Genomic DNA, 27,463 nt, shown 5'->3' with positions numbered 1-27,463 from the left:
TCCAACTTTCTTCTGCCATACTGCAGTTACATAATTTGCTAATAGCAACCCTTGAACGCCGACTGGATGTATTGTACATCGACTAAAATTGTCTGTAGGGTGCCGAGTGGACGTACGGTATGTCAACTATAAAAAGTGTTTTTTAAATATTCGCGGAAAAATAGTTATAGGTCTAGTTTGCGAAAGATTTTAAATAAGGCTCCTTGAGGGATGCTGGGAGTTCATGGATCACACTGTTGTTTTGTTTACAAGCGTTACCCAGCCGCGCATGCGCGAATTTCTTTCTTCTCGCACTACAGAGCATCAGCGACACATCTCAGAAATTCTTTCGTCACTTTGTCGTAATTTTTGCACCGTTTTATATTAGCCGTTACATAAAGTTTTATATATGAAAATGTGCGCAATTTCATGTAGAATACAACAAAAAACAACCCATTGTTGTAGCTTTTATAAGTTTTGAAATATTTTCATATAAATCACGATAAGTGCCAAAATTTCAACCTTTGGTCAACTTTGACTCGACTGAAATGGTAAAAAAATGCAACTGTAAGCTAAAACTATTTCATTCTAGTAATATCCAATCATTTACCTTCATTTTGCAACAAATTGGAAGTCTCTAGCACAATATTTCGATTTATGGTGAATTTTTGAAAAAAACTTTATCCTTACGTCCGCACGGTAACTCTGCCGAAAATTTCAGAAATTCTTTCATCACTTTGTCGTAATGTTTGCACAGTTTTATATTAGCCGTTACATAAAATTTTATATATGAAAATGTGCGCAATTTCATGTAAAATACAACAAAAAACAATCCATGGTTGTAGCTTTTATCAGTTTTGAAATATTTTCATATAAATCACGATAAGTGCCAAAATTTCAACCTTCGGTCAACTTTGACTCGACCGAAATGGTCGAAAAACGCGATTGTAAGCTAAAACTCTTACATTCTAGTAATATTCAATCATTTACCTTCATTTTGCAACATTTTGGAAGTCTCTAGCACAATTTTTCGATTTATGGTGAATTTTTGAAAAAAACTTACTCCTTACGCCCATGCGTGGTAATTCGGCTGAAAATCTCAGAAATTCTTTCGTCACTTCGTCATAATGTTTGCACCGTTTTATATTAGCCGTTACATAAAGTTTTATATATGAAAATGTGTGCAATTTCATGTAAAATACAACAAAAAATAACTCATGGTTGTAGTTTTTATCAGTTTTGAAATATTTTCATATAAATCACGATAAGTGCCAAAATTTCAACCTTTGGTCAACTTTGACTCGACCAAAATTGTCGAAAAATGCAATTGTAAGCTAAAACTCTTACATTCTAGTAACATTCAATCATTTACCTTCATTTTGCAGCAAACGGGAAGTCTCTAGCACAATATTTCGATTTATGGTGAATTTTTGATAAAAACTTTTTCCTTACGTCAGCGCTTGGTAACTCTGCTGAAAAGCTCAGAATTTCTTTAGTCACCTTGATGTAATTTTCGCACCATTTTATATTAGGCCTTACATAAAGTGTTATACATGAAAATGTGCGCAATATCATGTAGAATACAACAAAAAATTACTCATGGTTGTAGCTTTTATCAGTTTTGAAATATTTTCATATAAATCACGATAAATAGAAAAAATTCGACCTTCAGTCAACTTTAACTCGACCGAAATGGTCGAAAACTGCAATTGTAAGCTAAAACACTACAGTCTAGTAATATTCAATCAATTACCTTCATTTTGCAACAAACGGGAAGTCTCTAGCACAATATTTCGATTTATGGTGAATTTTAGAAAAAAACTTGTTTTTACGTCCTCGTGTTACGAATTCATGCATCATTTTGTGGTAATATTTTCTCTGTGTTGGTTTGATCATTTTACAATTTATTATATACCAAAATCATCGCAATTTAGTGTACAATACAACGAAAAAAACATAACTCATTAGCTTTAACCGTTTTGCTCACAGCATGATTTGTAAACAATTATATATGAAATTTTCTTTCGTGCTGTCATATATTCCAATATTTATATATGATAATGATATTTTTTCATTTCTGATGGTTGCATACTAAACTTCAGGCAATGCCAAAAAAAGGAGCCAAAAATGAACTCTTAATCTTAAAAACTGAGCGTGCTGTGATTTTTAAAAAACTTTTTTTCCGCTTCAGCGCTAACTCCCGAACGCCGCCGGCATACGACAGACACTTTTGTAAATAGAGGCTCTGCTTTTAAGGGTTAAATGCTCCACATGAACACAAAAAAATCTCTTCTCAACATTCCTTGCTGAAAACAGGGAGGGGGGGGGCATCTTATATAGGCACAACCTTATTTATGAACATTCAAGTTACAAACATTCACAGATACAAACAATTGTGACATAAATTAAAGTTGTGTTCAGAGTGCTCCCCTTTGCCACCCATAAATTCAAATTTTGTGCAGCATGCCTATTCAGCTCAGTTACAATTTTTGCTGCTACCCAAACCGTACAGCACCAAAACCCACGCCAACCCACCACCCCAGACTCTTGTACCTATGCTAGTGGTAAGACGCTCTGTGTTCTGCTCCAAGCTACTTGTGTGATTTTATTGTGAAATCTTTAGCCCATCCTTTATCCATCATGGCTAATGGCAAGTGTAAGGCAAGTGAAGATAGTGGCAGTGGTAAAAAGTGGCAGGCTATCTCAATGGAAAAGTAAAGTGAAGATTTTATAAAGAAATTAGATAGTGATGAAAAAATGGTGGCACGCCAGGATACATATGAATCGTCTAACTGTTGGCACAATCTTTAAGAACAAGGTGCAAATTATAGAACATGTTAAAAGTGCTGTGCCTATGCAGTCAACAATTATAAGCAAGAGAAGGGGGAAGCTGGTAGAAGAAATGGAAATACTTCTGGGTACCTGGATGGAACATCAGAGAAAAAGGTCTGTACTGCCTAGCCTCATGCTAATTCAAGAAAAGTCTACAAGCCTTTTCGATGACTTGAAGCTTAAGGCTGGCGAAAGCACTGCAGATGAAACATATGCTGCAAGTTATGGTTGGTTTCATCACTTTAAAAAACGTGCTAACTTGCATCACTTGCTCGTTAGTGGTAAGGCAGCGACCACTGACAAAGCAGCAGCTGAAAATTTTTCCAAGACACTCAAGGAAACAACTGATAAGTGTTTAATATTGACAACACAGACCTTTCCTGGAAAAAAAATGCCAGAAAAAACATACATCAGCTGTGAAGAGAAGACGATGCCAAGATCTAAGGTGGCAAAGGATAGACTAACCTTACTGCTGGGTAGCAATGCCACTCAAAAACATCACAAAGGGCTCTCTATCCATAATCTGTACATCTAATAACAAAGCCTGGGTGACTCTTATCATATTCGATGACTGGTTTTTCCATCACTTTGTTCCTGAAGTCACCCACCACACTTATATGATTTCCGTCTGCATATAAAAATTGTATATTTACCCCCTAACACAGCTTCTCTCCTTCAGCCGATGGATCAAGGTGTAATAGCCAATTTTATATAAGTGACTTACTAAGTACTGTAATTACATAGCTACTAGCTTTCTACACGGCAGTAGTTCCTCGTTGGGCGAGTGGGTTCCGTTCTCAGCTAGCACTCTGCTGGCCGCCAGTTCGAATCTTTGACCGACCAATGAAGTATAAGAGGAATTTATTTCTGGTGATAGAAATTCATTTCTCGCTATAATGTGGTTCGGATTCCATAATAAGCTGTAGGTCCCATTGCTAGGTAACCATTTGGTTTTTAGCCACGTAAAATAAATCTAATCCTTCAGGCCAGCCCTAGGAGAGCTGTTAATCAGCTCAGTGGTCTGGTTAAACTAAGGTATAACCTAACTCTACACGGCAGTCTCTGAACTCAAATTTCGCGGTGGCATTACAGTACTAACACTCATGTAGGTGACAAGTCCCGCCCACTTTCAGGACTGATAGGTACAACTCAGCAAAGAGCTTCAATTCATCTGCCGGCTCCCGACTAACATCGGTGGTTTCGTTCAGTCTCATCATCATTTTTGGATATTTGTCCAGTGTCTTTTGGTGAAGTATTCAGATTTTGCTGTTTTTCCTGTTTGTGTTGAAAATATTTTTTTGCTATATAGTAATTTTGTTAGCTCTGGTTAACTTTTTTCTACTTAGCCAGGATGTCTAACTCTATTTCTTCTAGTGTTTGGTACTTCACTGAAGGTTGTAGGACAAGATTGGTAAATATAACTTTTGACTATCACACTAAATGCAAAAAATGTAGGGGCAGGACTGTGATAAAGATCTTACTTGTTTCTGAATGTCAGGATTGGGATGATCAAAAGTGGAAGGCTTTGAAATTGCACTTGGCAAAACTGGATAGGGATAGAAAGAGGAAGGCAGCCCTTACGAGACGAAAATAGGGCTAGTTTAGATCCTATTCCTTCTCCTTTTGTGGTAGAAAATAGTCCTATTTCTCCTCAAATCCCTCCTTTGTCTCCAGTCCTTAACCCTCCTACTTCTTTGCCTCATACTCCTTTACCAGGTTCCCGTGCTTCCAATATTGACACCACTGCCAACCTCGAATCTAGGTTTGACCAGAAATTTTAATTTTTAGCCAACATGGTTATGGAGTTGGGTGTGTCCTTTAAAGCCTTTGTCGAGAGGGCTTCCAGTGTTCCCAATGTTAGTAGTGCAGTGCAGTGCAAAGTGACAGTGTTGTGCATATTGAGGAGGTGGCTGCCCATCCCGCCAGCGCTTCTACACGAAGGTCGCTGTCCTGCTCCCCCGCACCAGGGAGAAGACATACCGGAGGTCCAAGGGAGGCTGGTGGGGTTTGCCCACAGGTAGTTGCCCCCTCCGCCAAGCCTGTTGCATGTTCCCTGGCCGCGGCAGAGCACCACTCGAAAGGCATCTTAGTTAATGCTGATCGTCTGTCATTGGATTCTTCACCCGACAGGAAGTGCCAGCGGCACCAAATTGTTGCCTCTCGGCATCTGAAGAGGCATTCTGCCGTTGCTGACAGTTCTCCTCCTCCTACTAAGAGGTATAAGGAGACAAGTGTCAGTCCTCAACTTTCGTGCAGCTTCACCGTTCCGCCTCTGCCCGTCTCTTCAAAGTGTCCTCCCCAATCTTCTTTGGGCAGCCCGAAGTCTCCTGGGGTTTTCAAGCGCCCACTGCTAGTGCCTAAGCGCTCTGATCTTCCTCGTAAGCGCCTATCGCCCTCTTCTCTTCAGTCTCGCGCTCCTGAGTACCCGTCTCCTTCCAGGCGCGTCACTCGTTTTGGCGCCACACTCTGCTACATCAGCCCATTCAGCACCAACTTCTGTCCGCTTGGCACCAACCTCGCCTTTTCTGCACTCATCAACTCAGGAAGAGTCTTCCTTGGCTCAACTTCGTCAGCTTGAAGACCTTATGGGCTTCTTGAAGAAGTCTCCGTCTTCCAAGAGCAAGGACCCTTCTTTGTCGCCGATTTCTACAGATGAGAAAGAAACTGAGCAAGATAACGCCCATTCGTCAGCTTACTCCAGTTTGCTGAAGTAGTTCTTGGCAAACTTGCTTGACTTCTTAAAGCCTGCCTCTCCTGCACTGCCGGAGCCTACCTTCCTCATGAGGAAACGTTCTTCAGATTCTGCTTGCCTCCCCAAGTTAGTTCTTTCCTCCTCATCGAAGAAAGTCCTTCGAGAAGTGGACGAGTGGTTGACCTTAAAGGGGAAGCAAGGTAAAGCTTTCTTTGCCTTCCCTCCTTCTAAGCTCCTGAAGAAGTACCATTTTTATGCCACCGGAGAGGCTCCTTCCTTGGTAGTTTCTGCCTTCTCCAAAGGGGACTTCTCTGGCTTGGTCAATGCTACGCATCAAGCTGCATTCTCCTCGGCCAAGATTATGTTTTCCTCGCCCGATCTTGACCACTTTGTCAAGAATCTATTTAAGGTTTTAGAGATTTTCAATTTTCTAGACTGGACCATGGGGGCTTTGGCGAGGAAGACTGAAGACTGCCTAGACCTTGCCGAAGATTTCGCTTCCAACTGGCTAGGTGTTTTATCATGCGCCGATAAAGTAGTTAGGGATGGTTCTGCCAAAGTCACCTCCCTTTATTTGATGGGCATCCTTAAGAAACAGGAGTTATGGTGTTCCTTTACCACAAAGGGAGTAACATCTTTACAGAAGTTGGCGCTCTTGTTCTCTCCATTAGATAAGACATCTCTTCCCTCAGGATACGGTTAAAGAAGTGTTGTCGGCCTTGCAAAAGATGGTAACAACGGATCATTTGGCTCAGTCTGCCAAACGTCCGAAAGAAACTCCCTCTGTTTCCAAGTCTTTCTCGCCCTTGCAACCTCAGCCCTTTCGTGGAGCAGGATCAAGACCTCAACTCAGACCTCAAACTAACCTGTGTCCTCCCTCGAGGTCCATCAAGACATCAACATTCAAGCCTGCCGCTAGGAAATGAAGTTTTTGTCCTTCGCGCGCCTGTCGGAGCAAGGCTTCGTCTCTTTTGGGAGGAATGGAGTCTCAGAGGGGTGGACCCTTGGGTGGTCCAAGTATTGAGAAGAGACTACTCCATTCCTTTCTAAGAGAAGCCTCCCTTGTCCAGGTCGCCAATCACCTTGACGGCCTACTCGGCAGGGTCTCAGAAATTTTGCTCAAGAGGTAGAGTCCTTGATTTGCAAAGGAGCAGTGGAGGAGGTATTAGATCATTCGTTGGAGTTTCTACAACCGACTCTTCATAGTCCCCAAATCATCGGGAGGCTGGAGGCCCATTCTGGACGTCAGTGCCCTGAACTTGTTTGTTGTGAAGACGAAGTTTCACATGGAGAAGAATTGCTCTGTCATGTCCTCCCTCCTTCAGGGCGACTGGATGGTCACCCTAGACATGCAAATTTCTGAGATTTGTGTTTCGAGGCAAAGTTTTACAATTTCGGGCCCTTTGCTTTGGTCTGTCCACAGCCCCTCAGGTTTTCACCAAGATCTTTGCTCCTCTTAGAAAATGGCTTCACCTTCTTGGGATCGATGTGTCCCTCCTCGGAAGAACAGTGCATGTAGGACTTGAAAAAGACTCTTCGCCTAACACAGGAGTTAGGCATTTTAATAAATCCTCAGAAGTCACAGATGCTCTGACACAGAAGATTCCCTATTTAGGAATGATACTGGGCTCTCGAGCTTTTCAGGTTTTTCTGTCATCCAAATGGATTGAATTTTGCCTCCAGATGGTTCGAGAGTTCCTCTCTCTCTCAGTATGCTCAGTGGTCCAGTGGATGAGTCTCCTGGGCACGTTGGCCTCAGCAGAACAGTTTGTGAGGTTGGGGAGACTTCACATGAGGCCTCTGCAATTTTACCTGAAAGCAAGCTGGTGCAGGAAGACCCAGCTGGACTCCTTCGTCTTCCCCATCTCATAGGAGATCAAGGAGGATCTTCAATGGTGGTTATCAGAAGAAAAGCTTCAAGTAGGGATTTCTCTTCTGCCTCTGAACCCAGCCTAGAGTTTTATTCCAATGCCTCCGATCTAATTTAGGTTGGGGAGCCCTTCTAGGGAGTCAAAGGGTTTCAGGAGCATGGACATCAGTTCAGAGGTCCTTACACATAAATGTCAAGGAGCTAAAGGCCATTCACCTGGGCCTTCAGGCTTTCGCTTCTCTTGTAACAGGAAAGCTTTTAGCAGTGTATGTGGGCAACACCACATCCTTGTCTTATGTCCGCAAGTAGGGGGGCACTCACTCCTTCACTCTCTACGAGAGGGCGAAGGACCTCCTTCTCTGGGCCGAGCAGAGCCACATTACGATCATTCCTCGCTTTGTTCAGGGAAGACTGAACGTCTTGGCGGACGAATTAAGCTGTTGCCATCAAGTCCTGTCAACGGAGTGGACCTTAGACCTTCTAGTCTGCCTCGATCTATGGAAGCTTTGGGGCAAACCTTCCATAGGCCTCTTTGTGACGTCCAAGAACTATCGTCTTCCCCTCTTTTGCTCCCCCAGTTCCGGACCCTCAAGCATGGGCAATGGATGCCATGCTGTTCGACTGATCAGGGCAGTGATCAAAAAGTTATCGTCTCACCAGAACGTCATGATGACCCCGGTTGCTCCGTTCTGGCCCAGGAAGGAGTGGTTCCCAGATCTGCTGCATCTTCTTGTGGATTTCCCGAGGCTCCTACCACAAAAACAGTCACTGCTCAGACAACCCCACTTTCTCAGGTTTCATCAAGGGTTGTCTGCTCTGGCTCTGACAGGCTTCAGACTGTCAGGAGTCTTGTCAGAGCAAAAGGTTTTTTGCAGCAAGTTACAGAAGCTATTGCTAGATGCAGGAGAGCTTCTTCCAGCAAGCTCTACCAGTCTAAATGGACCATTTTTAGATAGTGCAAAAGCAATAGAATCTCTTCTGAGACGACTGTGAGCCACATAGCAGATTTTTTACTCTTCCCGAGGACCTCTAGAAAGCTGTCACCCTCTACGATCAAGGGATATAGGTCAATGCTTGGCTCAGTGTTTAAGCATAGAGGGTTGGACCTGTCCTCTAATCAGGATCTCAGCAACCTCATTAAACCTTGTGAGACCTCCAAACAAGAGAAGCCTGGTACAATGTCTCGGAATTTAGATGTGGTTTTGAAGTGGTTTACTGGTCCTCTCTTCGAGCCACTCCGCTCTTTCACTCAAGAACCTCACGAAAAAGACTCTTTTTCTTGTGGCGTTGACCACTGCCAAACACATAAGTGAACTTCATGCTATACATAAGAGAGTTGGTTTTTCTCAAGAGGATGCTGTCTGCTCTCTTTCTCTTGGTTTCCTTGCCAAGAATGAGGATGTCTCCAATCCCTGGCCTCGTTCGTTAGCCATTAAGAATTTAATGGATGTTCTCGGTCCAGAGGAGGAAGAGAGGTTACTTTGCCCTGTGAGATCCTTGAGGTACTACCCCCACAGGACAGAGATCATGGGCCCCCGAATAATCTCCAGTGCTGTGAGGAACCCATCTCGGTCTGTCGAAGAATGCCCTTTTGTTCTTCCTGAGGAGCCTTATTACTGATGCTCATTCTCAGATCCAAGAGGAGGCCTTACCTCCCTTGAGAGTAAAGGCTCATGAGGTTCAAGCCATCGCCATGTCTTTTGCTTTTCGACAATATGTCTTGGGCGTTTACCCTACAATCAACCCTTTGGAGATCCAAGTCTATCTTCGCATCACATTAGCTCAAGGACGTCGAAACCGTATTCAAAAATTGCAGTAGGTCAGGACCTTTATCTGTGGCTGGCATGGTGTTGGGAGGCAAAGCATAGGGGGCTCTCTGTCCCTCTACTATCTTCTCGCCTTGTTGTAAGGTGTTGAGTTCAAGGGAAGTCTGGGGATTATATTGTGCCCGGAGTACCAGCCAGTTTTTATTCTGGTCTCTGCCCAGGTCAAGGGCACCATTTCTTAATCTTTGTTAACCATTGGCTTATGGTTAAGTATATATTTGGATTAGTTTGTGACTGCGTGATCCCGGATTTGCCGTGGATTAACCTTTTCTTTTTAACCCCTGGCAATTAACCATCTGGTATTCAAGGTTATACAAGTTTTTGGATTTTGTAAGCCTAAACTTTAGTATTTCTTTTTTGTTGGGTCTTAGGTTCAGTTTGTGAAAGCTCGATCCCAGATTATCCTGGATTAACTTTCTGTTTATTAACCTTTGACAACTGACCATCTGGTATTCTTGTTCTTTTTGTTTACTTTGTAACCTTCTTTATATTTGTGTGTCATTTGTGCCCCGACGATGCGTCAATAAACGTGAAAGCGCTTGGTACTGAACTTCTGCCTGTCTTTTTCCTGTAGGATTCACTTATATATACATATACATATATATATATATATATATATATATATATATATATATATATATATATATATATATAGATGTTGTGGTGTAGAATAGATAGGGAAATTAGATAGAAAAGAGAGAGAGAGAGAGAGAGAGAGAGAGAGAGAGAGAGAGAGAGAGAGAGAGAGAGAGAGTTAGAGAGAGAAGGAGAGAGAAATAAGAATAAAGAGAGAGGCAAAGAACACAGCGATAATGCCCAAAAGCTGTTGTTGTATCGTGTTATCAGTACGCTGGATGTTTACATGAACCATAAGCAGTATATCGTGTTGAAGCCATAAAAACAGTCGTACAAGTGAGAAATAATGGCCTCACGATTAAGCTAACCAAGTCATGAGTCAGCACAGCCTAAATGCTTACAGCAGCTGGTTCTATAGCCCCGCCTTCTCAGGGAGGCGTTTTCATGGAAGTTCCAGGAATTTGGGGGTTGGCCCAAGTGATGTACTTCTTCAACCTCCAATCAATTATGTTTGGGAGAGGTCTTTCACACACCCTCCTAAGATCACCTCCAATCAAGTCCTCTAAGGAGAGATTTGAATCACACCCACTACAGTCCTTCTAATCAGCTACTTGAAGGGGAGGCCTTGCTGATTAATCCTTCCAATAAGGCTAGACGGAGGTGGAGATTGCAGATAACAAGTTTTCTAGGGGTTCAACAAGTTAGAGAATGACGAGGAGAGAGGAGTTCAGAACTGTGTCCTTCAAGGGAGAGTACGCCTCCCCTTGCTTCAGTGTTCCCCATATAGACTGAGTCAAGAGTGATTCGTTTTCTATCATTGTAACTTGTTAATTTTGTACTGATCCTTATAATACTATATACTAATTAAAGTGAAGAAATTACCGATCTCGTCTCTATATGCCTTAATGAGAGATATCAATACTTAAAATAACTAACTAAAGAAGATAGCATATCATCCGTAAAGCGATTTGAAGGACAACATCGAAAAGAAACCAAGGTAAGAAGAGAAAGACTAAAAATCATACAAACATACAACAAGAACTTAAAAAGAAGAAAGATAACCCTTACATATATATATATATATATATATATATATATATATATATATATATATATATATATATATATATATATATATATATATATATATATATATATATAAAAACTGTCTAGTTGAAATACTATTTTTAACCAAACTAACCTGTAGCACTGAAGAGGGCAAGAGTGATGCCAAATCACCTTCATCATCATCGGATATTTCACTCGAAGATGACTTTGCTTCTACAGCCACATTATTATTGTTGCTTATCATCCAAAACCTTCTCCACAAACCCTCAACAGCTGAAAACTAAAAACGAAACTTTCAAAATTTAACTGTGATATCAATTCAATAAACTAACCACTTATTTCATAGCTAAGCTTTGTTCAAATACCCAGACTGAAAAATAGTCATAATACAGAGTGAGAATAAATGAACACATGCCCAAAAAACAAACACAAAAAACAGTGATTTGGTGATCTTGTACATATATATGGTAATTAAATTTCATGGCTAAGAAGTATAAAAAATAAATTTTGTATACACTGAGATAACCAAACTCAGAACTCAAAACTGTTGGCTGTATTTTTTTGGGGTGAATTTTCAATTATTGTCCACCATACGATCACTTATCTCACTTTTAAACTGGAAAGTATGCATAGTTTCTATAATGAGTATTATACAGTGACAACTGCAAGACTAAGAAATAAATGTCTGTATTACAGAACATTTACAGTGACAACTTCGTCATATGAAATAAAACTTACACTACAGGTACTGCATTATAATTTTTATCATTACAAAGTAGCTTAACAAGTCACATGACAAGACTCTCAAAGGAATTTTGTTCTTATATGATAACTGAAAATGGAACAAGGAAAAGTTGAATAAGTTAAGACAGCTAAGCAAGAGAAGGCCAACACAGACAGATGAAAATTACAAAAAAAAAAAAAAAAAAAAGCAATGAAACCAGGATGGAGGGGATACTCCAAAGAGCCAGAAATGTTCTCTCTCCTATATTGTATTTTTTGTTTTCATCACAGTCGCCGCCTCCCAAATTTCTTTCCATATTTTTATATTTCCCTTTGAAAGTTGCTTGAACTCAATTTGATATTGCTGAATGAAAGTCTTTATTATTATTATCCATAAAACAACGAAAACCCAGGACTTGACAAGTAAGCTCCCACAAATGACAAACCCCATGTGGAAAAAACAGAAAAAACAGCCAAGAAATGATAAATGATAAGTAGATCATTATTACATGGATTTGGGCTCTGAGTTGTTATTCTTAGCATACTTGCGATATTCACTGTCTGCCATTAGCTAACAAAAGAAGGCAACAAATATGGATCTATATCCTTTTGAAACAGCCATCTCTTACATACATCTGGTTCTGCCTATTTTCATATTTTTCCTTTTGCTTTCATTATTTCTACATTAACTTTTACAGTCTTTTTCATCTAGGCTTACTTCTATGCTGCTCATGAAAACAGCATTAAAGAACAGGCTGCTCTACCTTGTCCCCATCCCTAGTGAACCTGAATCACTATTTATTCATACTACTGAACCTTTGCAAAATCCTCTTTGACCAGCTGCACTGCTTTCTGCCTTTTACTTTTAATCTGCCCCATTTGGTCTCTTCCCACCTTACTATCAAACTTGTTTAACATGACATATTTATAATAAAATTAAGTTTTTTATATACTGTACTTACCAAGTAATTACTAAGCTAGCGATTATGCTCACACGGCATCCTAAATTCAAAATTCATAACGTGTCAGTTGCAAAGCAGGGGGTGCAGGCCCCACCCACCGCAACGGGAGCGTAGGAGCAACTTATCGCCAGCGGCGCCATTCTATTTTACTGCTGCAAAGTCCATGAAAAAAAGGGGAAGGAGGGAGGGCTAGGATTCAGTAACTACTTGGTAAGTATATATAAAACTTGATTTTATTATAAAAATTTCATTTTTATATAAGTAACTTACCAAGTAATTACAGTAGTTAGCTGAATCCCACATTGCAAGGGGGTTGGGATGAATGGACTGTTCTATTCAAAAACATTAAGGGTGGTAATGACTTCAACTAGAAAAGAATGGCTAGCATTGAAATAACGCTTGTTGCTTCCTTACCTGATTAGAGAACTACTGCAGGAGAATACTGCCTCTGGTTGGTGCTCATCTTAACCTGTAGTGGCAAGTTGGTGAGCCAAGAGTCACCTCTACATCAGTGGAAGTCTTGCAACAGAGGATGTGCCTGATCGTTGACAAGGTGTATGCAGGAAAAAAGTTGCCTTTACTTTTGCCCTGAGCAGTACCACAAACCAACAACCAGAAATCACCATCACCCACCCTGATAAGACAAACCACTACCCATCCAAAGAACTGGTGGGCACTCCAGGTACAAAGTACCGCCAGGTTCCCCAAAAACTCGACACCCTACAGCAAGACGAAGAGATAGAAGAGAGACAAGATCTCTCCTATGCTTCTTCCCCCAATACCATGCCAGCCACTGAGGGTACTGCAATTTTTAAAAACTGTTTCCACTTCTTTCAAATAATGAGATGCAAAGATTGATTTGCACCTCCAAAAGGTCAACTGAAGAATTGACGAGAGGGATAAATTGTGCTTGAAGGCGAGAAAGGTAGCCACTGCTCTAATTTCATGAGCTTTAACTATGATCAAAGTTTCCGTAAAGAGTCTTCCAACTTTGATCAAAGGAAAAGTCTTCCTCAATCCGGGAATGTGCTTCAGAGATCGGGTTTCTAATAAAGAATGAAAGGGCATTCTTTGACAGGGGACAAGAAGGATTCTTGATAGAACACCAGAGGTTGCTAGAAGGTCCTCTGATATTCTCGGTCCTATGCAGATAGTACCTCTGGGCTCTGACTGGGCAAAGAACCCTCTCCTCTTCATCCGGGCTCAGGATATCCATTAAATTCTTAATATGGAAGGAGCAAGGCCAAGGCTTAGAAGAATCCTCATTCTTGGCTAAGAAGCCTAAGGTGAAAGAGAACACTGAATCTCCTTGGGAGAAGCCTACCCTCTTGTTGATTGTGTGCAGCTCACTAACATGTTTGGCCATAGCCAGGGCTACTAGAAAGTGGGTCCTCCACATAAGGTTCTTGAGGGAAGCGGAACTGAGTGGCTTGAAAGGGGGACTCGTAAGCCACTTAAGGACTACATCCAAGTTCCAAGACACTAAATCAGATCTCTTCTACTTGGACGTGTCAAATGACTTAATGAGGTCATTCAGATCCTGGTTAGAAGAAAGATCCATACCTCTGTGTTTAAATACAGAGGTAAGCATCTCTCCGTATTCTTTAATGGCTGACAAGGAGAGACTTCTAGAGGTCCTCAGGTAAAGGAGAAAATCTGCAATCTGGGTTAAAGATGTCTCAGAAGATGAGATATGATGTCTGGTGCACCACTGATGGAACACTGTCCCCTTTGACTGGTAGACGTTGCAAGTAGATTGTCGTCTGTACTTCGCAATAGCTTCCACAGCTGCTCTTGGAAAACCTTTCACTCTTACAAGTTTCCAGACAGTCTGAACCCTGTCAGAGTGAGAGTGGACAATCCTTGGTGGTATCTCTTGAAGTGAGGTTGTTTGAGTAGCCACAGTCTTTGGGTAAGTAGCCTCAGGAAGTCTACCAGAAGACATAGAAGGTCCAGGTCCACTCCTTCGTGGGCCACAACAGCGCTACGAGTCACTGAAGCGTTGTGGTGTGACACGAATTTGTTCAGGACTTCCCTCACCAAGCTGAAGGTGGGGGAAGGCATAAAGGTTCAGACCTGACTAGTCCATGAGCATGGTGTCCATCACCCGTGCCAGGGGATCTGGGGCTGGAGAGCAGAAGAGAGAAAGGCGATTGTTTCTTGAGGTGGCAAACAGGTCTAGGGATGGTTTGCCCCACAATCTCCAAAGGTCGACAGATCCTGTGGTCCAGGGTCCGCTCCAGTAGGAAGGACCTGCTTCTGATAGCTCAATCGTCCGCCATGACGTTTAATATTCCCTGAATGAAATGAGTAACCAGTGTCACTTGATTTTGATGTACCCAAAGTAGAAGGTCCTTTGCAGTCTGGCAGAGAGAAAAGAGACAAATGCACCCTTGTTTCTTGATATATGACAGAGCGGTGTTGTTCACACAAACAACCACTGTCTTGTCGTGAATTGAGGTTGAAAAATGATGGAGACATAGATGAATGGCCTTCAGTTCTTTTACATTAACATGAAGATTGATTTCCTTCAAGGACCACGTTGCGGAAACTTCTCGACTCCCTAGGAAAGCTTCCCAGCCTAGATCTGAAGAATTGAGTAGAAGTCTCGGTCAGGGCTCAGAGGGTGAAGAGATTTTCCCTACAAGAGTCTTTCATCGGACAGCCACCACTGGAGGTCCAATTTTATCTCCTGGTTGATGGGAAAGATGACAGTCTGGATGAGTCTTCTTGTCCCAGTTGGCTTTGAGGTAGAACTGGAGAACTTTCGTGCGTAATCTGCCCAACTTGACGAAGGTCTTCATAGACGACAGAGTACCTAGAAGGCTCATCCACTGATGGGCAGAACATGATGAGGAAACTGTGAATGGTCTGGAGGCAGTTTGCGATTCTCTTGGGGGATGGAAAACCTGAAAAGTCCGAGAGTTGAGAATCATCCCCAAATAAAGTCTCCTGTGTAGGGGCTAGCTGGGATTTCTGGAGATTTAAAAGAATTCCTAGATCTTGAGAAATTTGTTCAGTTGTCTGAAGGTCCTTTGTGCACTTCTTCGAAGGTAGAGGCTGATGTTTATGCCACCTAGATGACACCATTCGGTGAGAGGGGAGAGGACTCAGGAGAAAACTTGACGGGCCGTGGAGAGGCCAAAGCAGAGGGATCAAAACTGGAAGACTTTTCCCTGGAAGATGAACCTGAGATACTTCCTGGAAACTGGATGGATGGGGATATGAAAGTATGCATCTTGTATATCCAGGTGATCATCCAATCGCCCGGGTAAATGGAGACCATGACCAACCGGTTCATCTCCATCTTGAACTTCATCTTCCTGACGAAGAGATTGAGGGCGCTTATGTAAAGGACCGGTCTCCAACCCCAACACTTTGGGAACTACAAACAGACGATTATACAAGCCCTGGGAGTGAATGTCCTCGACTTCTATGGCTCATTTTAGAAGGAGAGATGATACCTCCTTCAAAAGGGCCAAATGGTTCTCTGAGTCTCTTGAGTAGGCCGTCAAGGTGATGGGAGAGGACACTAAAGGAAGGTTCTCCGAGAATGGGATGCAGTAGCCCTCCTTTAACACCTTGACGATCCATTGTTCTGCTCCCCTGTGCTCCCACTTCTCCCAGAAAAAGAGAAGTCTGGCTCCTACTGGGGCACGTAGGACTTCAGTTTCACTTCTTGGATGACAGCTTGGTGGACGAGTTTTTCTTAAAAGACCTCAATTGGAACTGGAGATTGGAGCGAGGTCTAACTTGCAATTTGGGCTCATTCCCACAAAAGGGATGCTATTGTAGCGGAGAGATCATCTTGGGGATGAACGACGAAGACTAAGAACTCTTGGGGCATTTAGAAGACTGTGCAAGCAGGTCTTAGGTGGATTTCTTCTGAGGGTGTGACGCGATCTCTTCCACAATCGACTGGGGGAAGAGGTGAGAAGAATCCAACAGAGAAAATAACAAGGCAGATCTCTGTGAAGGCGCGACTCCTCTTGTGATGAAGGAGCACCAAAGTTCTCTCTTTTTAAGAACTCCGAAAGCGTAAAGAGCCACAAGTTCTGAAGAGCCATCCCTGATGGATCTGTCAGTACACGAAAGAACACTGAACAGATCTGCTACAAAGAGTTCATCCAAGCCCTTAAAGTCCTCTATCTTTGCAAGGGCTCCTACTGTCCAGTCCAGTCCAGAAAACTAAGAACTTCAAGAACCTCGAAGAGGTTCTAAATGAGATGGTCCAGTTCTGAAGAAGAGAAGAAAACTTTGACCGAAGTGAAGGCTGACTGATGGGAAGAGTTGATAAGGCCGGAGAAGTCCCCTTAGGAGGAGGCAGCGACTCCCGGAGAAGGTACTTCCCTAGTGAGTACGGCTGATATTTCCTCTTGATTAGATGAGAGGGAGGCTGGGCAAAAGTCACTTTGTCCTGCTCTCTCTTCACTGAGAGCCAGTCTTCAATCTCCTTCATAGCTTCCTTAGAAGAGGAAGAAAGCACCATCTTGGGAAGCCGAGTGTTCTTCAGGAAGGCTTCTCATAAGGAAGGAAGAAGCAGATGACGGAGCAGCCAGGGCGAAGAAGGAGGGAAAACTCACCAGGAGGAACCGCAGAGTAGATGCATAAGCTGTGGGAGGAGAAGCATCTTGTTTGATCTCCTCTTCGTCTTCCAAAGAGACCGGAGACGGACAAATCTTGAGAAGGTTTAGAAGAGGGCGCTTTCTTGATGAATCTCAATATTTCTGACAGCTGTTCCTTGATGGGTGCCAACGAGGGGTTGTTTGGCTCTGAGACGGAAACTTGGCGGTTGAGAGAAGAAGACGGTTGATGAGAAGGAACTGGGTGTCTGGATGGTGGCACCGGAAGCTTGGAGTCCACAGCTGGACGCATGGGAGCAGGTGCTGGGCACGTGGGAGCAAGAGCAGAGCGCAAGGGAGCAGAAGCTGGGAGCACAGGAGCCGGAACTAGGCTCTCGGGAGCGGGTGCTTCAAGGCGAGATGGGGCCTCAGACGACAGACACTTAGACCGATGTTTCGGGCATTTGGGATCCTTGGGAAAGAACAAAACAGGAGAATCCCATGGGTGTGCAAGAAGCTGAACAGAGGCGAAAACTGAAGGATCCACACCATAGCTGCAAGACGGAATCGGGTTGTTGAAGGTGTCCCTGTGATGCCTGCCTGGAAATGGGGAGGCAAGAACAGAGCTGTCCATGTGCCTTTTCAGTGGCCGGGATGAATCCAGGAAGCGTCTACGACGGCGGCAATCGGAATCTGAGTCCAAGCTAGAAGACAAGTGGTGCACATCCAGTAACATGTCTTTCCAGCAGCAGTCAGTCAAAGCCTGGGATCTAGCAACAGGCTCGACTGAGGGGGCAGCAACCCGTGGGCAAACCCCACCAGCCTCTCTTGGACCTCCGGTATGTCTTCTCCCAAGTACAGGGGAGCAGGACAGTGACCTTTGTCTAGGAGTACCAACAGGACAGGAAGCCACCTCCTCCACTAACACTTCACTCAACACTTTATCAGCAACTTTGTCACAGAAAACTTTTTCCTTAAGAACATGTAGGGACACCCCTGTCTCTGACACTGAACTAACTACTAATTTTCTTGTCGAATTTGGACTCAATTCTGGACTCCAGACTGGCTATGGCATTGGGGTAAGAAGCACAGGAGTACGTGGAGGAATAGGGGGAGGACTGGGAATAGGAGAGAGTGTGTGTCCAGGAGTAGAAGGAAAAGCTAGGCTAGAGTCAATTTTAGGCTTAGCTGAAGAATCTCTACCCCTATAGTCCCTACTTTCGGCTCCAGCGGCTGCCTTTCTGAGCCTATTTTTCTCAAGTCTATCAAGATGACATTCGAGCACCTTCCATTTACATTCATCCCAGTCCTTGCACTCTAAACATGTATTCTCTCACAAACACACCTGGTCCCCTACACTTATTGGACATGGAATGTGCATCATAACAAACCTTAATAAGTCTAGTAGTCTTACAGCCCTCGCTACAATAACGATGACTGGAAGTGCTAGAATCTGACATAGCTACAGAAGAAAGAATCTGATGTAAAAGACGAAATAAAAAAAGGCAACAGTTTGTCAAACAAAAGTGGATACCTCCTGAAATCGGCAAGCCATCATGAACCAACCAATTAAGCAGGACTGCAGAACACGACATGCTGTCAGCAGTGTGGCATAAAAGAGAATGAGGCTGCTGGCGATAAAGTCGCTCCTATGTTCCTGCTGCACTGGGTGGGGCCTGTCACCCCCCGCTTTGCAACTGATGTATTACCGCGAATTTTGAATTTAGGATGTTGTGCGAGCATAATCGTTAGCTAAGTAATTACTTGGTAAGTTACTTATATAAAATTTGCCTCTCTCTCATTTTCATCTCATTTTAGAACAGTTTGGGAGGAACATATGAGAATCTAGAACTGTGACTCAGCAGATTCTTTAAACAACTCAACAATAACAATAATAATAATACCAGTAATAATAACTATTTCTGCTTACTGATAATTGACTGGTTGATTATGCTTGCACTTTTCCTTTACTTTCTTGCGCTATCTATTAGCTGCATGTCACAGTTTTCTCATTTTGATCACTGGTGCATAAGCACATAGTACAGTACTGACATGTTTTAATTTTGTTTCCATTTTCTTATGCTTAAGCTAATGCTTCCTTTGAAGTAAGCAGTAATATATATTGTAAAACTCATATCATCAGTCTGGCTAAATCATCAACTAATAGCTAGTTTTTCACTTTGCATTTAATATGTACTTCTCTTCAGCAAAAACTGACTTTACATGGCCTTATCCATTCTTATTTGGAGAAGTGTTCTCATAGTGGGAAGAGGCTTTTTTCCATGTCCGTCCTTTTTTATTATAATGACTTTTCTTATAAAGTAAAATCAAGCCCTCTGTTATATTATTAACCAAGCTTTCAATTTTGCTTTGAGTCTACGGTAATTAGTTTTACTCCTGCTTTTTTCTCTTCTGCAGATAAGAGTTTGGTCATGCACAGATTAAGCATTTCCACATTTCCAATGTATAAAATGTAATTCCAGAATCAACAAACTTGATCAGTCTCTCAATCTAAAATATGGAGCTCTATCTACACTAATTAAATATCTCATCTCTCAAGGGTAAAATTAATGAGATGCAAACACACAAAAGGAATTAATTTTCTAGTATATGGGCATCTGTTCATAAAGTACAGGCATAAACTGTACACAATTTAGGAGGAAGAGGTGTGAAAATATAAATCAACAATTAAACACTCTTAAGTGTAACCAAAGAACAGTAACTCGACATAGTTATCAAACTTATTATTAATGAAGTCCAAAAAACATAATACTACTCAGTTATAAATAAACAGAAATCTACCTGCAAGTTATACACAGCTTCTAAAATAGTTTCACAGTGTTCCCGATAAAGAACAGTAAATGTGTGTAGGTGGGGTCTTGTTACCCCAGCTGGTAATGGTGTAGATCCAAAATCCACTTCTCCTAGCATTGGCACAGCAAGACTTATGTCACCAAGGTACTGCTGCTGTTGAAGAGTCTGCAAATGAAATTGAAATTCAATGTGTACTCCTAAATTACATATGATTAGGCAAAACAGTATAGCAGCATTTAAATCTTTGATAAATCAGACTCAATTGAAAGTATGGTAAACTGCTACAAATGCCTTATCATCTCCAATCTTACAATGACAATCAGCACCATATTCAAATTCTCTTGTTACTACCCTTAATTTTTGGTAGTACAAATGTCTTATCATCTTCAATCTTACAATGACAATCAACACCATATTCACATTCTTTTGTTACTACCCTTAATTTTTGGTAGTAGCCACTGAGCAAAACTACACGACATGACAAATCCCACACTCATCTGCTGTCTCATTAACTCTTGCTGGTCCCCACCACTGTAACATTCCTAATGTGCTGGGAAACAGAATTTTTAAGTGATACGTTTAATAACGTAGTTTTGTTATGCATACACCCTCTTACTTTTCATGATCTTGTAGTACTTTTAATAGGTATTTATTTCACACAGGATTGTCATTCCAGCACTTACTGATTACAGTCATTTTCCATTTTTCTCATTAAAATAATTTATCTTAACTATTTTTCACTTTATAAGCTTTTGTGTATGATAAAAAATGTGAATCTGGAATTTATCCGGTACAAGGTGCTACTCAGCTGCTGGTACTAATGTTATCACATGTAATAGGCTTACTGGTCTTTAAAAGAATGTAGATCTTTTACAGTTTTAGCTTAATTCCAGTGTATACTTCTAGTGCTTTTTGTATAGCTGACAATTTTCACATAATTTAATATAGCTATTTCAAGAAAGGATCTCCAGTTTTAGTGTGATGCTACCTTGCTGACAAGTTGCTACCTAATTAGCACTCAAAGGTCAGTTTCCAATCGCTTTGAAAACCTACTTCCTCATGTTTCCTGTAATAAAGGAAAGGTTAAGTATAGTATAGTTTATTGCTTTGCATTATTTTTTGCAATTTTTGGTCTTTTACCTTATATTTATCTTTTTCCATGTTTTTTTCTCAATTTACCTTCATAGCATTAACAAAATATATCAAAATGTTTAAGCACTAACTCAACAAAGTTATCTCAAGATGGGTTGTTTTCTGCACTCTTCTTGAAATTTTTAATTAGTGTATCAATTATAACTGTCACTATCTGTAATCAATGCCAGCTTTTAAGTATGTACTGCGTTCAGGTTTTAATTGTACAGTGAGATTTATTCAGTCAGTTACTTTGTTGAGTTACTTGGTGTAACAATAACTTATTAGTGTTTAAACATTTTGGTATATTTTGTGTACTGTACTAGCATTCTTTTCCACATTATATTTTGTTGCATTTTGCTAATGCTCTGCTATGAGTATAACTATTTGTTTATATCAGCATACATTTCCTATACAGTACATTGATGCATTCATTATACCTCAGTTTACTTGTCAAGATTTTCCTAGCGAGGTCTCTCCAGCATTTATGTTAGGAGAGGGTGGAAAGATGGAAGAAAAAGAATATGAAAGGAGGTATAGTAAAAAATGATAGGGGTTGTATCTAGGGGCCGAAGGCATGCTGCAAAGAACCTTAAGTAATGCCTACAGTGCACCACATGAGGTGCACTGATGGCACTACCCACTTACGGGGAGCAAGTTGCTGTTGAAGGAATCTTTAATGTGCCATGGTCTATTGTGTCTGGAGTTCCACAGGGTAGTGTTCTTAGTCCACTTTTCTTTTTAGTGTATATAAGTGATATGGTTGTTGGCTTGGAAAACAAGACTGTTCAGTATGCTGATGATGCAACACTTGTGGGTGTAGTAAAGCCTCCACTTATGAGAAATGAAGTTGCCTTTAGTCTCAATCGTGACGAAGTTGATTAGGGAATGGTGTTGTCGGTGGGGTATGTGGCTGAACTCCAGTAAAACAAACACTATTGATTAGCTGATCGTGTACAGATTTCCCACCCCATCCTCCCCTTCAAGTGGATGGGACTCTGCTGAATGAGTCTGAAGCTTTAACTATTCTTGGTGTAACTTTTGAATCACATCTAATGTAAGTGTCAGCAAATGAAACATGGAAGTTAGTTATTATATGTAAGGCCCCATATATTTATAACAGTGATAAAATCTATTCAATCTGTTTTAGGCCATTTGTCCTCTTTACTAGAATTCTGTTCTCTGATGTGGATGTCTGCTTCTGTCAGAGATTCATCTCTTTTAGATAGTGGTTCATGGTGATAAGTTTCTGTTTCCTAATATTAGCAGTTATGACTTGGACCATTGACAGATAGTCGCTTGTTTGTCAGTTTTTCAAGTTGTATTTTAACGAAATCTTTTGTATTCACAATTGACCCCTGATCTTTTCCTGCCAATAAACACCATATTCTTTGGAAGCTTGAATTTCAAGTCAATGGCCCCTGTTGGCTTTTTCCATACGAATATGGTTCATCTTCTGAATAATGACAATAATAATAATCCACCAATGGAATCAAACAAAGACTACTCCAAAAGTCCACCCTCTATCATGCCCCAAAGGGATAATGCCAAAATAAACAGAGGCACAAGAGGAAGTCTAATTTGCTTGTTGGGATTAAGACTGTGATATGGATACAGTCACTCATGTTAATTATGTTGACAGGCAAACCTGACAGAATGCCAAGTTGTTACTCCACACATTAGCTGAACCTTGGTATCCACAAGCATGTTAAGGTGAAACAGCAGTGCCTTTGCACCAAAAAAAAAAAGGGAAACAATTTGGATAAATTTGTTCTAAAATTAGGGAAAAAAATTTTAGGCTTACAATAGCCCTTTCTGTAACTAAGAAGTCCACTCTTTCATGGGGCCAATTCAACAACATTTCTCATTCTTGGAAAATTGATCCCACAACAGTAGATAATGCTCAAGGTCCCTGTTAGTCCAACTTGCATACTTAAGCTGGGTAGATCTTCTCTGGTGGAAGAAGCATGACAAACTCTCTTTCATGGATGAGGGATGGAGAAAATATGCCTCAGCCATGAACTTCTTTAAACATATGTGCATTGGCAAAATGTTGGGAGCCCATTGCTTGGATGTGACAGTGAGGGGATTATAGTTCCCAAAGGAGGCAGCCAAATTTTACAGTTCCCATTGGGTTGCAAACTTTTAAGACCTCATGATCAGTCATTATTTCTTTTTGGTAAGCATAACAAATAATGAAACTTTTTACTATATTTTTACATTACTACTTATTTGACTACCATTTTTATTTAAAAGTTTCTGTAAAGAATAATCTGGGTGCAGCTGTGTAGATATAGGCCCTAATACACAAATACAAATGTTGACTGGGGAAAGTTGTTACTGCAGCACTGAATGCATAATTGGGAATCTCTTCAAACTGCACCCAGTGTTCTAACTGGAACACCTGTGTGAACTCCTGATACAGATTTAAGCAAAAAAATCTATGAAATACAGACTGAATTACCTATTGTTCTATTTATGATAGAAAAGAGGACCACTTTTCAATGAAAGCTATCCACTTCAGTTAAAACTATGAACCCATTACATAATAAGCTAATTAACAATATCATCGTAGTATATGTAAGATTCCTGTAACTCACCTGAGGAGAAGCTTCAGCAGGTGCCTGAGTATGTGAATCGTAATGAGAGTCACTGTTCTGCTTTTGGACACTTGAAGACACACTTTTTCCTTGCTGGCTGTGTGTTCCAGGACTTTGCTGCTGCTGTTGTGATTGTTGAGTGAGAGTTTGATTTTTTTTAATTTGGTTTCCTGATGCCTGCTGCCTTAAAGAAACTGGGCTACCATCATCAGAAATGTTTACAAGAGGTGATGAGGGTTTCAGACGAATTCCATAATAATGATATTTGCTATTACCTCTGAAAATGAAAGGACAGCTAAATTATCATATATTGTCAAATAAATGAAATGAGAAAATATAAGGAAAATTCTAAGCAACTATCAAACTGTTCAAATTCTGCTGGCATGAATGCAAAATCATAAGCTTATAACTTTTCAAATAGGATTCCATGAATTAATCTTACTCATATCTAACCAGGTAAACTAGAATTGTACACAGTATAAAAGCAAAAGAACGAAGGTATGAAAGTTGTGTTGACATGTAGCCCAGGTGTTTAAAGTTCATGATATATAAAACAGTGGATATGCTTCGCTAATGGTTTAACAGTAAGAAACTTATAAGTACTAAAAAAGCATGGACTTTAACCAATGCCAATGAATTTTTTATATGCATGATGCATTATTCTTAATCTGAGTATATGCAGACGAGAAAATAAATTTTTCTCTTCCACTTCCTGAGGTATCTCTAAATCAAACTGACTCTTCCTTACCCCAACATCTTTTGGACATACATACAAACAAGCTGGCAAGGGTAAAAACATAACCCTCTCAAATTTTGCAGGCAGATGTAAAGGAACTGGAAAAGGTTTCAAGTACAAAACAGCAGACTTTATTATTTTATCACCTTGTGCCAAGACGTCGTGTACGAAGCCCAAGGAAAACACTGCGTATAAGCTTGCCAAAAGAAGCTGCATTCACTGGGTCAAGCTTATGGTCAGCACAATGACGGAGGTAGTGATTGTATAAAGTGGATCGGGGCAAACTAACACCATCAGCAGTTTCATAATTATCCAGCAACCATTGTACCTGGAATGGAAAAGAATAAAAACTTACAAATGGAATCTAATCACTACTAATTATATTTCCAACATTTAATAACACTTTCTTTTTACATGAGATGGCTTACTGCCACTGTAATTTTCTTTCAGTAAGAGTTTACATTACCTCAGTTACAATGCTCTGAGTACAGTACTGTATTGTATATACCACTAAATTTACTTGCCAATGGCAAATGCTCTAAAAGACTAACAAACTGTACCAGCATTCCATCAATATTAGGAACACTAAAAATGTCCTCTGCTACACAAGGAAATACTGTATTACCACATTAATATTTTTTTCTAAAAGTAAAAGAAAATTTTGGTGAACTCCAAAACTTAAATTATATACATACACTTATGCAAATTTCAAAAACTGAAATAAAAAGTGATACAATACTGGTAAAATGTTGCCTCTGAAAGACAATCTTCATCTAGTTAGGCAACCTTTTGTTTTGGGCTAAAATATGCAAATGAGTTGCGTCTTTAAGCTGCTTAGACAGCAGTATCAAAACTCAAAAGAGCTTCTGTATTATACATGACAATGGTATAAGGCAAGTAAACAATATACCAAAAAAAAAAAACCATTACTGAATTTAAATTACCTAAGGAATTATAGAGGGAAGGCTATGGAAAAGAATTTTTAAATTAATACCCAAATTTTAAAAATTGGACTTCAGGCCAGTAAAATACACCACAATCGAAACCTTCTTATAAGGTACTATAGGAAGAGTACTGCTAAAATAAAGTTATACCACTTATCTGTAGATCTTGAGAAGGCATGGGACAGAGTACAAAGAAAAGTAATTAGATGGGCTTTACAAAAGAAGACAGTTCCAGAAATAACTGAGCAAGTGATGGGACTATGCCAAAAAATATGATAAGGGGAAGATGGTGGCATGTAACGTCAGAATAATTTAAAGTATATTTTTGTGTCCATCAAGAGTCTGCACTAAATTCTTTACTCTTTATCACAACAGTAATGGAAGAAGCTATAAGTGCAGAAAGGGGGGGCCCAGAATGACTAAATGTAGATGACATGCAGAATCACAGGAAGAGATTTCAGAAATTCTTAAAAAAATGGAAGTGTGGAATGAAGTAGAGGACAGAAAGTCAATTTAAGCAAAACTAAGATAATGGTGACAAGAAATGAAGCAAAGAAGGTGACATCTGCAAAATTACCATGTGGATCTTGTAACCATGGCATGATGATGAATGCAATATTATACATCAATTGTATTACATGGCATCACAAAGATACCAAAGACTGCAAAGTTTAATTAAAACAAGTAGGAGGTTTTCAAAACCTGACATTTAAAGGAAAACCTAACACAGGAAGAGAATTATGTTATGATAGATGTCAAGAACCTGGAAATTGTTGACCTTTTCAGTTATCTTAGTTATAAGAAAAGTAATAACATCCCATGAAAGTTGAAAAATAATTCTGAAGTAAAGTACTAGTGAATAACGGTAGCCTAAAAAGGTGTGACCATAAAATGTAAACCACTAAGATTCCCTGTTGGAGAACAATCGGAATATTTCATTACACACATGGGGAAATAGCAGAAATCTGGTGATCTGAGGATGAAACACAAATTCAGACTTCCTCAAAGACTGAAATGATTTGGGCATGTGATGAGAAAGGGAGAAGAGCAATCAATGAGAAAAGCAGTGGATATGGCAAAGGCAGGCTATCTACCACTGGAATATACAGGAAATCAAGATGGAGTATAAATGAAGACCTAACACCCCATGAGTGTGAAAATAGACTCAAAGTTTTTTATACATTTCCTATGAAAAAAGGAAACATTTCAAATCAAAACATGTTTTTCTCACACCCCTCCTACAGAAAAATATGTTTTAATTAGGGTCTATAACTGATAAAACAGTGAAATAAAAAATATTTTAAAGCCAACCTATTCCAAAGACAGATGCTGAGACCCTCAAAAGATCTTATGAAGTTGTTGCATTATACCAGAATCATCATAAACATTTATGAAAAAAATCTTTTCCCTCACACATGGAACAATGGTAAATAAGAAATATTAATACTGCTGGACCTTGGTGCACAATTATATATATATATATATATATATATATATATATATATATATATATATATATATATATATATATATATATATATATATATATATATATATATATATATATATATATATATATATATATATATATATATATATATATATATATATATATATATATATATATATATATATATATATATATATATATATATATATATATATATATATATATATATATATATATATAAGGCAGCAGCTGTAGAAATGAACTTTTACATAGTATATTTGACATAAGAACTGAAAGGTGAAAAATGTGGAGATATACTGAAGTAATGGTAACAGAGTTAGTGCTAGTGTTTTGAGATGGTTCAGTCATGTCAAAAGACTGGAGGATGATACATTGGTGAAGAATTTACATCCAAAGAAGGAGAAAGATCAGGCAATGGTCAAATACATGTGAAAATGTAATAGAAAGGAGGGGCCTTAATATCCAAGAAGCAATAGAGTGAACTCATGCTAAAGAGATATTTAGAGGTAAATGATGCAGTGTGTGTATTGTTAGAGAAAGTGCTGGTGCGCCTTATGTGTATGTATATGAAGCAGCTAGTGTTTTGGAAGTTTATCGCAAATGGGTTTTATCTAAAATTCAGGTATTCCAGTGAATGAGGCTGTAATTCTTGTCTTTTCTTTTCTCAGGAGCCACAC

At 40.1% G+C, this 27,463-nt stretch overlaps 1 protein-coding gene across 19 annotated transcripts in view; it reads right to left on the bottom strand.

Moving 5' to 3' along the window:
• Positions 1–27,463, bottom strand: part of LOC136850589 (DNA-binding protein RFX2-like) — a 447,592-nt gene that overhangs the window by 58,983 nt on the left and 361,146 nt on the right. For all 19 annotated transcript variants that reach the window (XM_067124238.1, XM_067124244.1, XM_067124246.1 and 16 more), the window contains 4 exons: positions 24,518–24,699; positions 23,636–23,912; positions 19,893–20,069; positions 10,977–11,123 (listed from right to left, as the gene is read on the bottom strand). In XM_067124238.1, the coding sequence (XP_066980339.1) occupies positions 10,977–11,123; positions 19,893–20,069; positions 23,636–23,912; positions 24,518–24,699 (783 nt within the window). The remainder of the gene's footprint in view (positions 1–10,976; positions 11,124–19,892; positions 20,070–23,635; positions 23,913–24,517; positions 24,700–27,463) is intronic.

This window comes from Macrobrachium rosenbergii, chromosome 22, assembly GCF_040412425.1.
Source record: "Macrobrachium rosenbergii isolate ZJJX-2024 chromosome 22, ASM4041242v1, whole genome shotgun sequence".
NCBI classification, from domain to species: Eukaryota; Metazoa; Arthropoda; class Malacostraca; order Decapoda; family Palaemonidae; genus Macrobrachium; species Macrobrachium rosenbergii.
The sequence above is the reverse complement of the archived record's forward strand: the minus strand, read 5'-3'. Positions and strand labels throughout refer to the sequence as shown.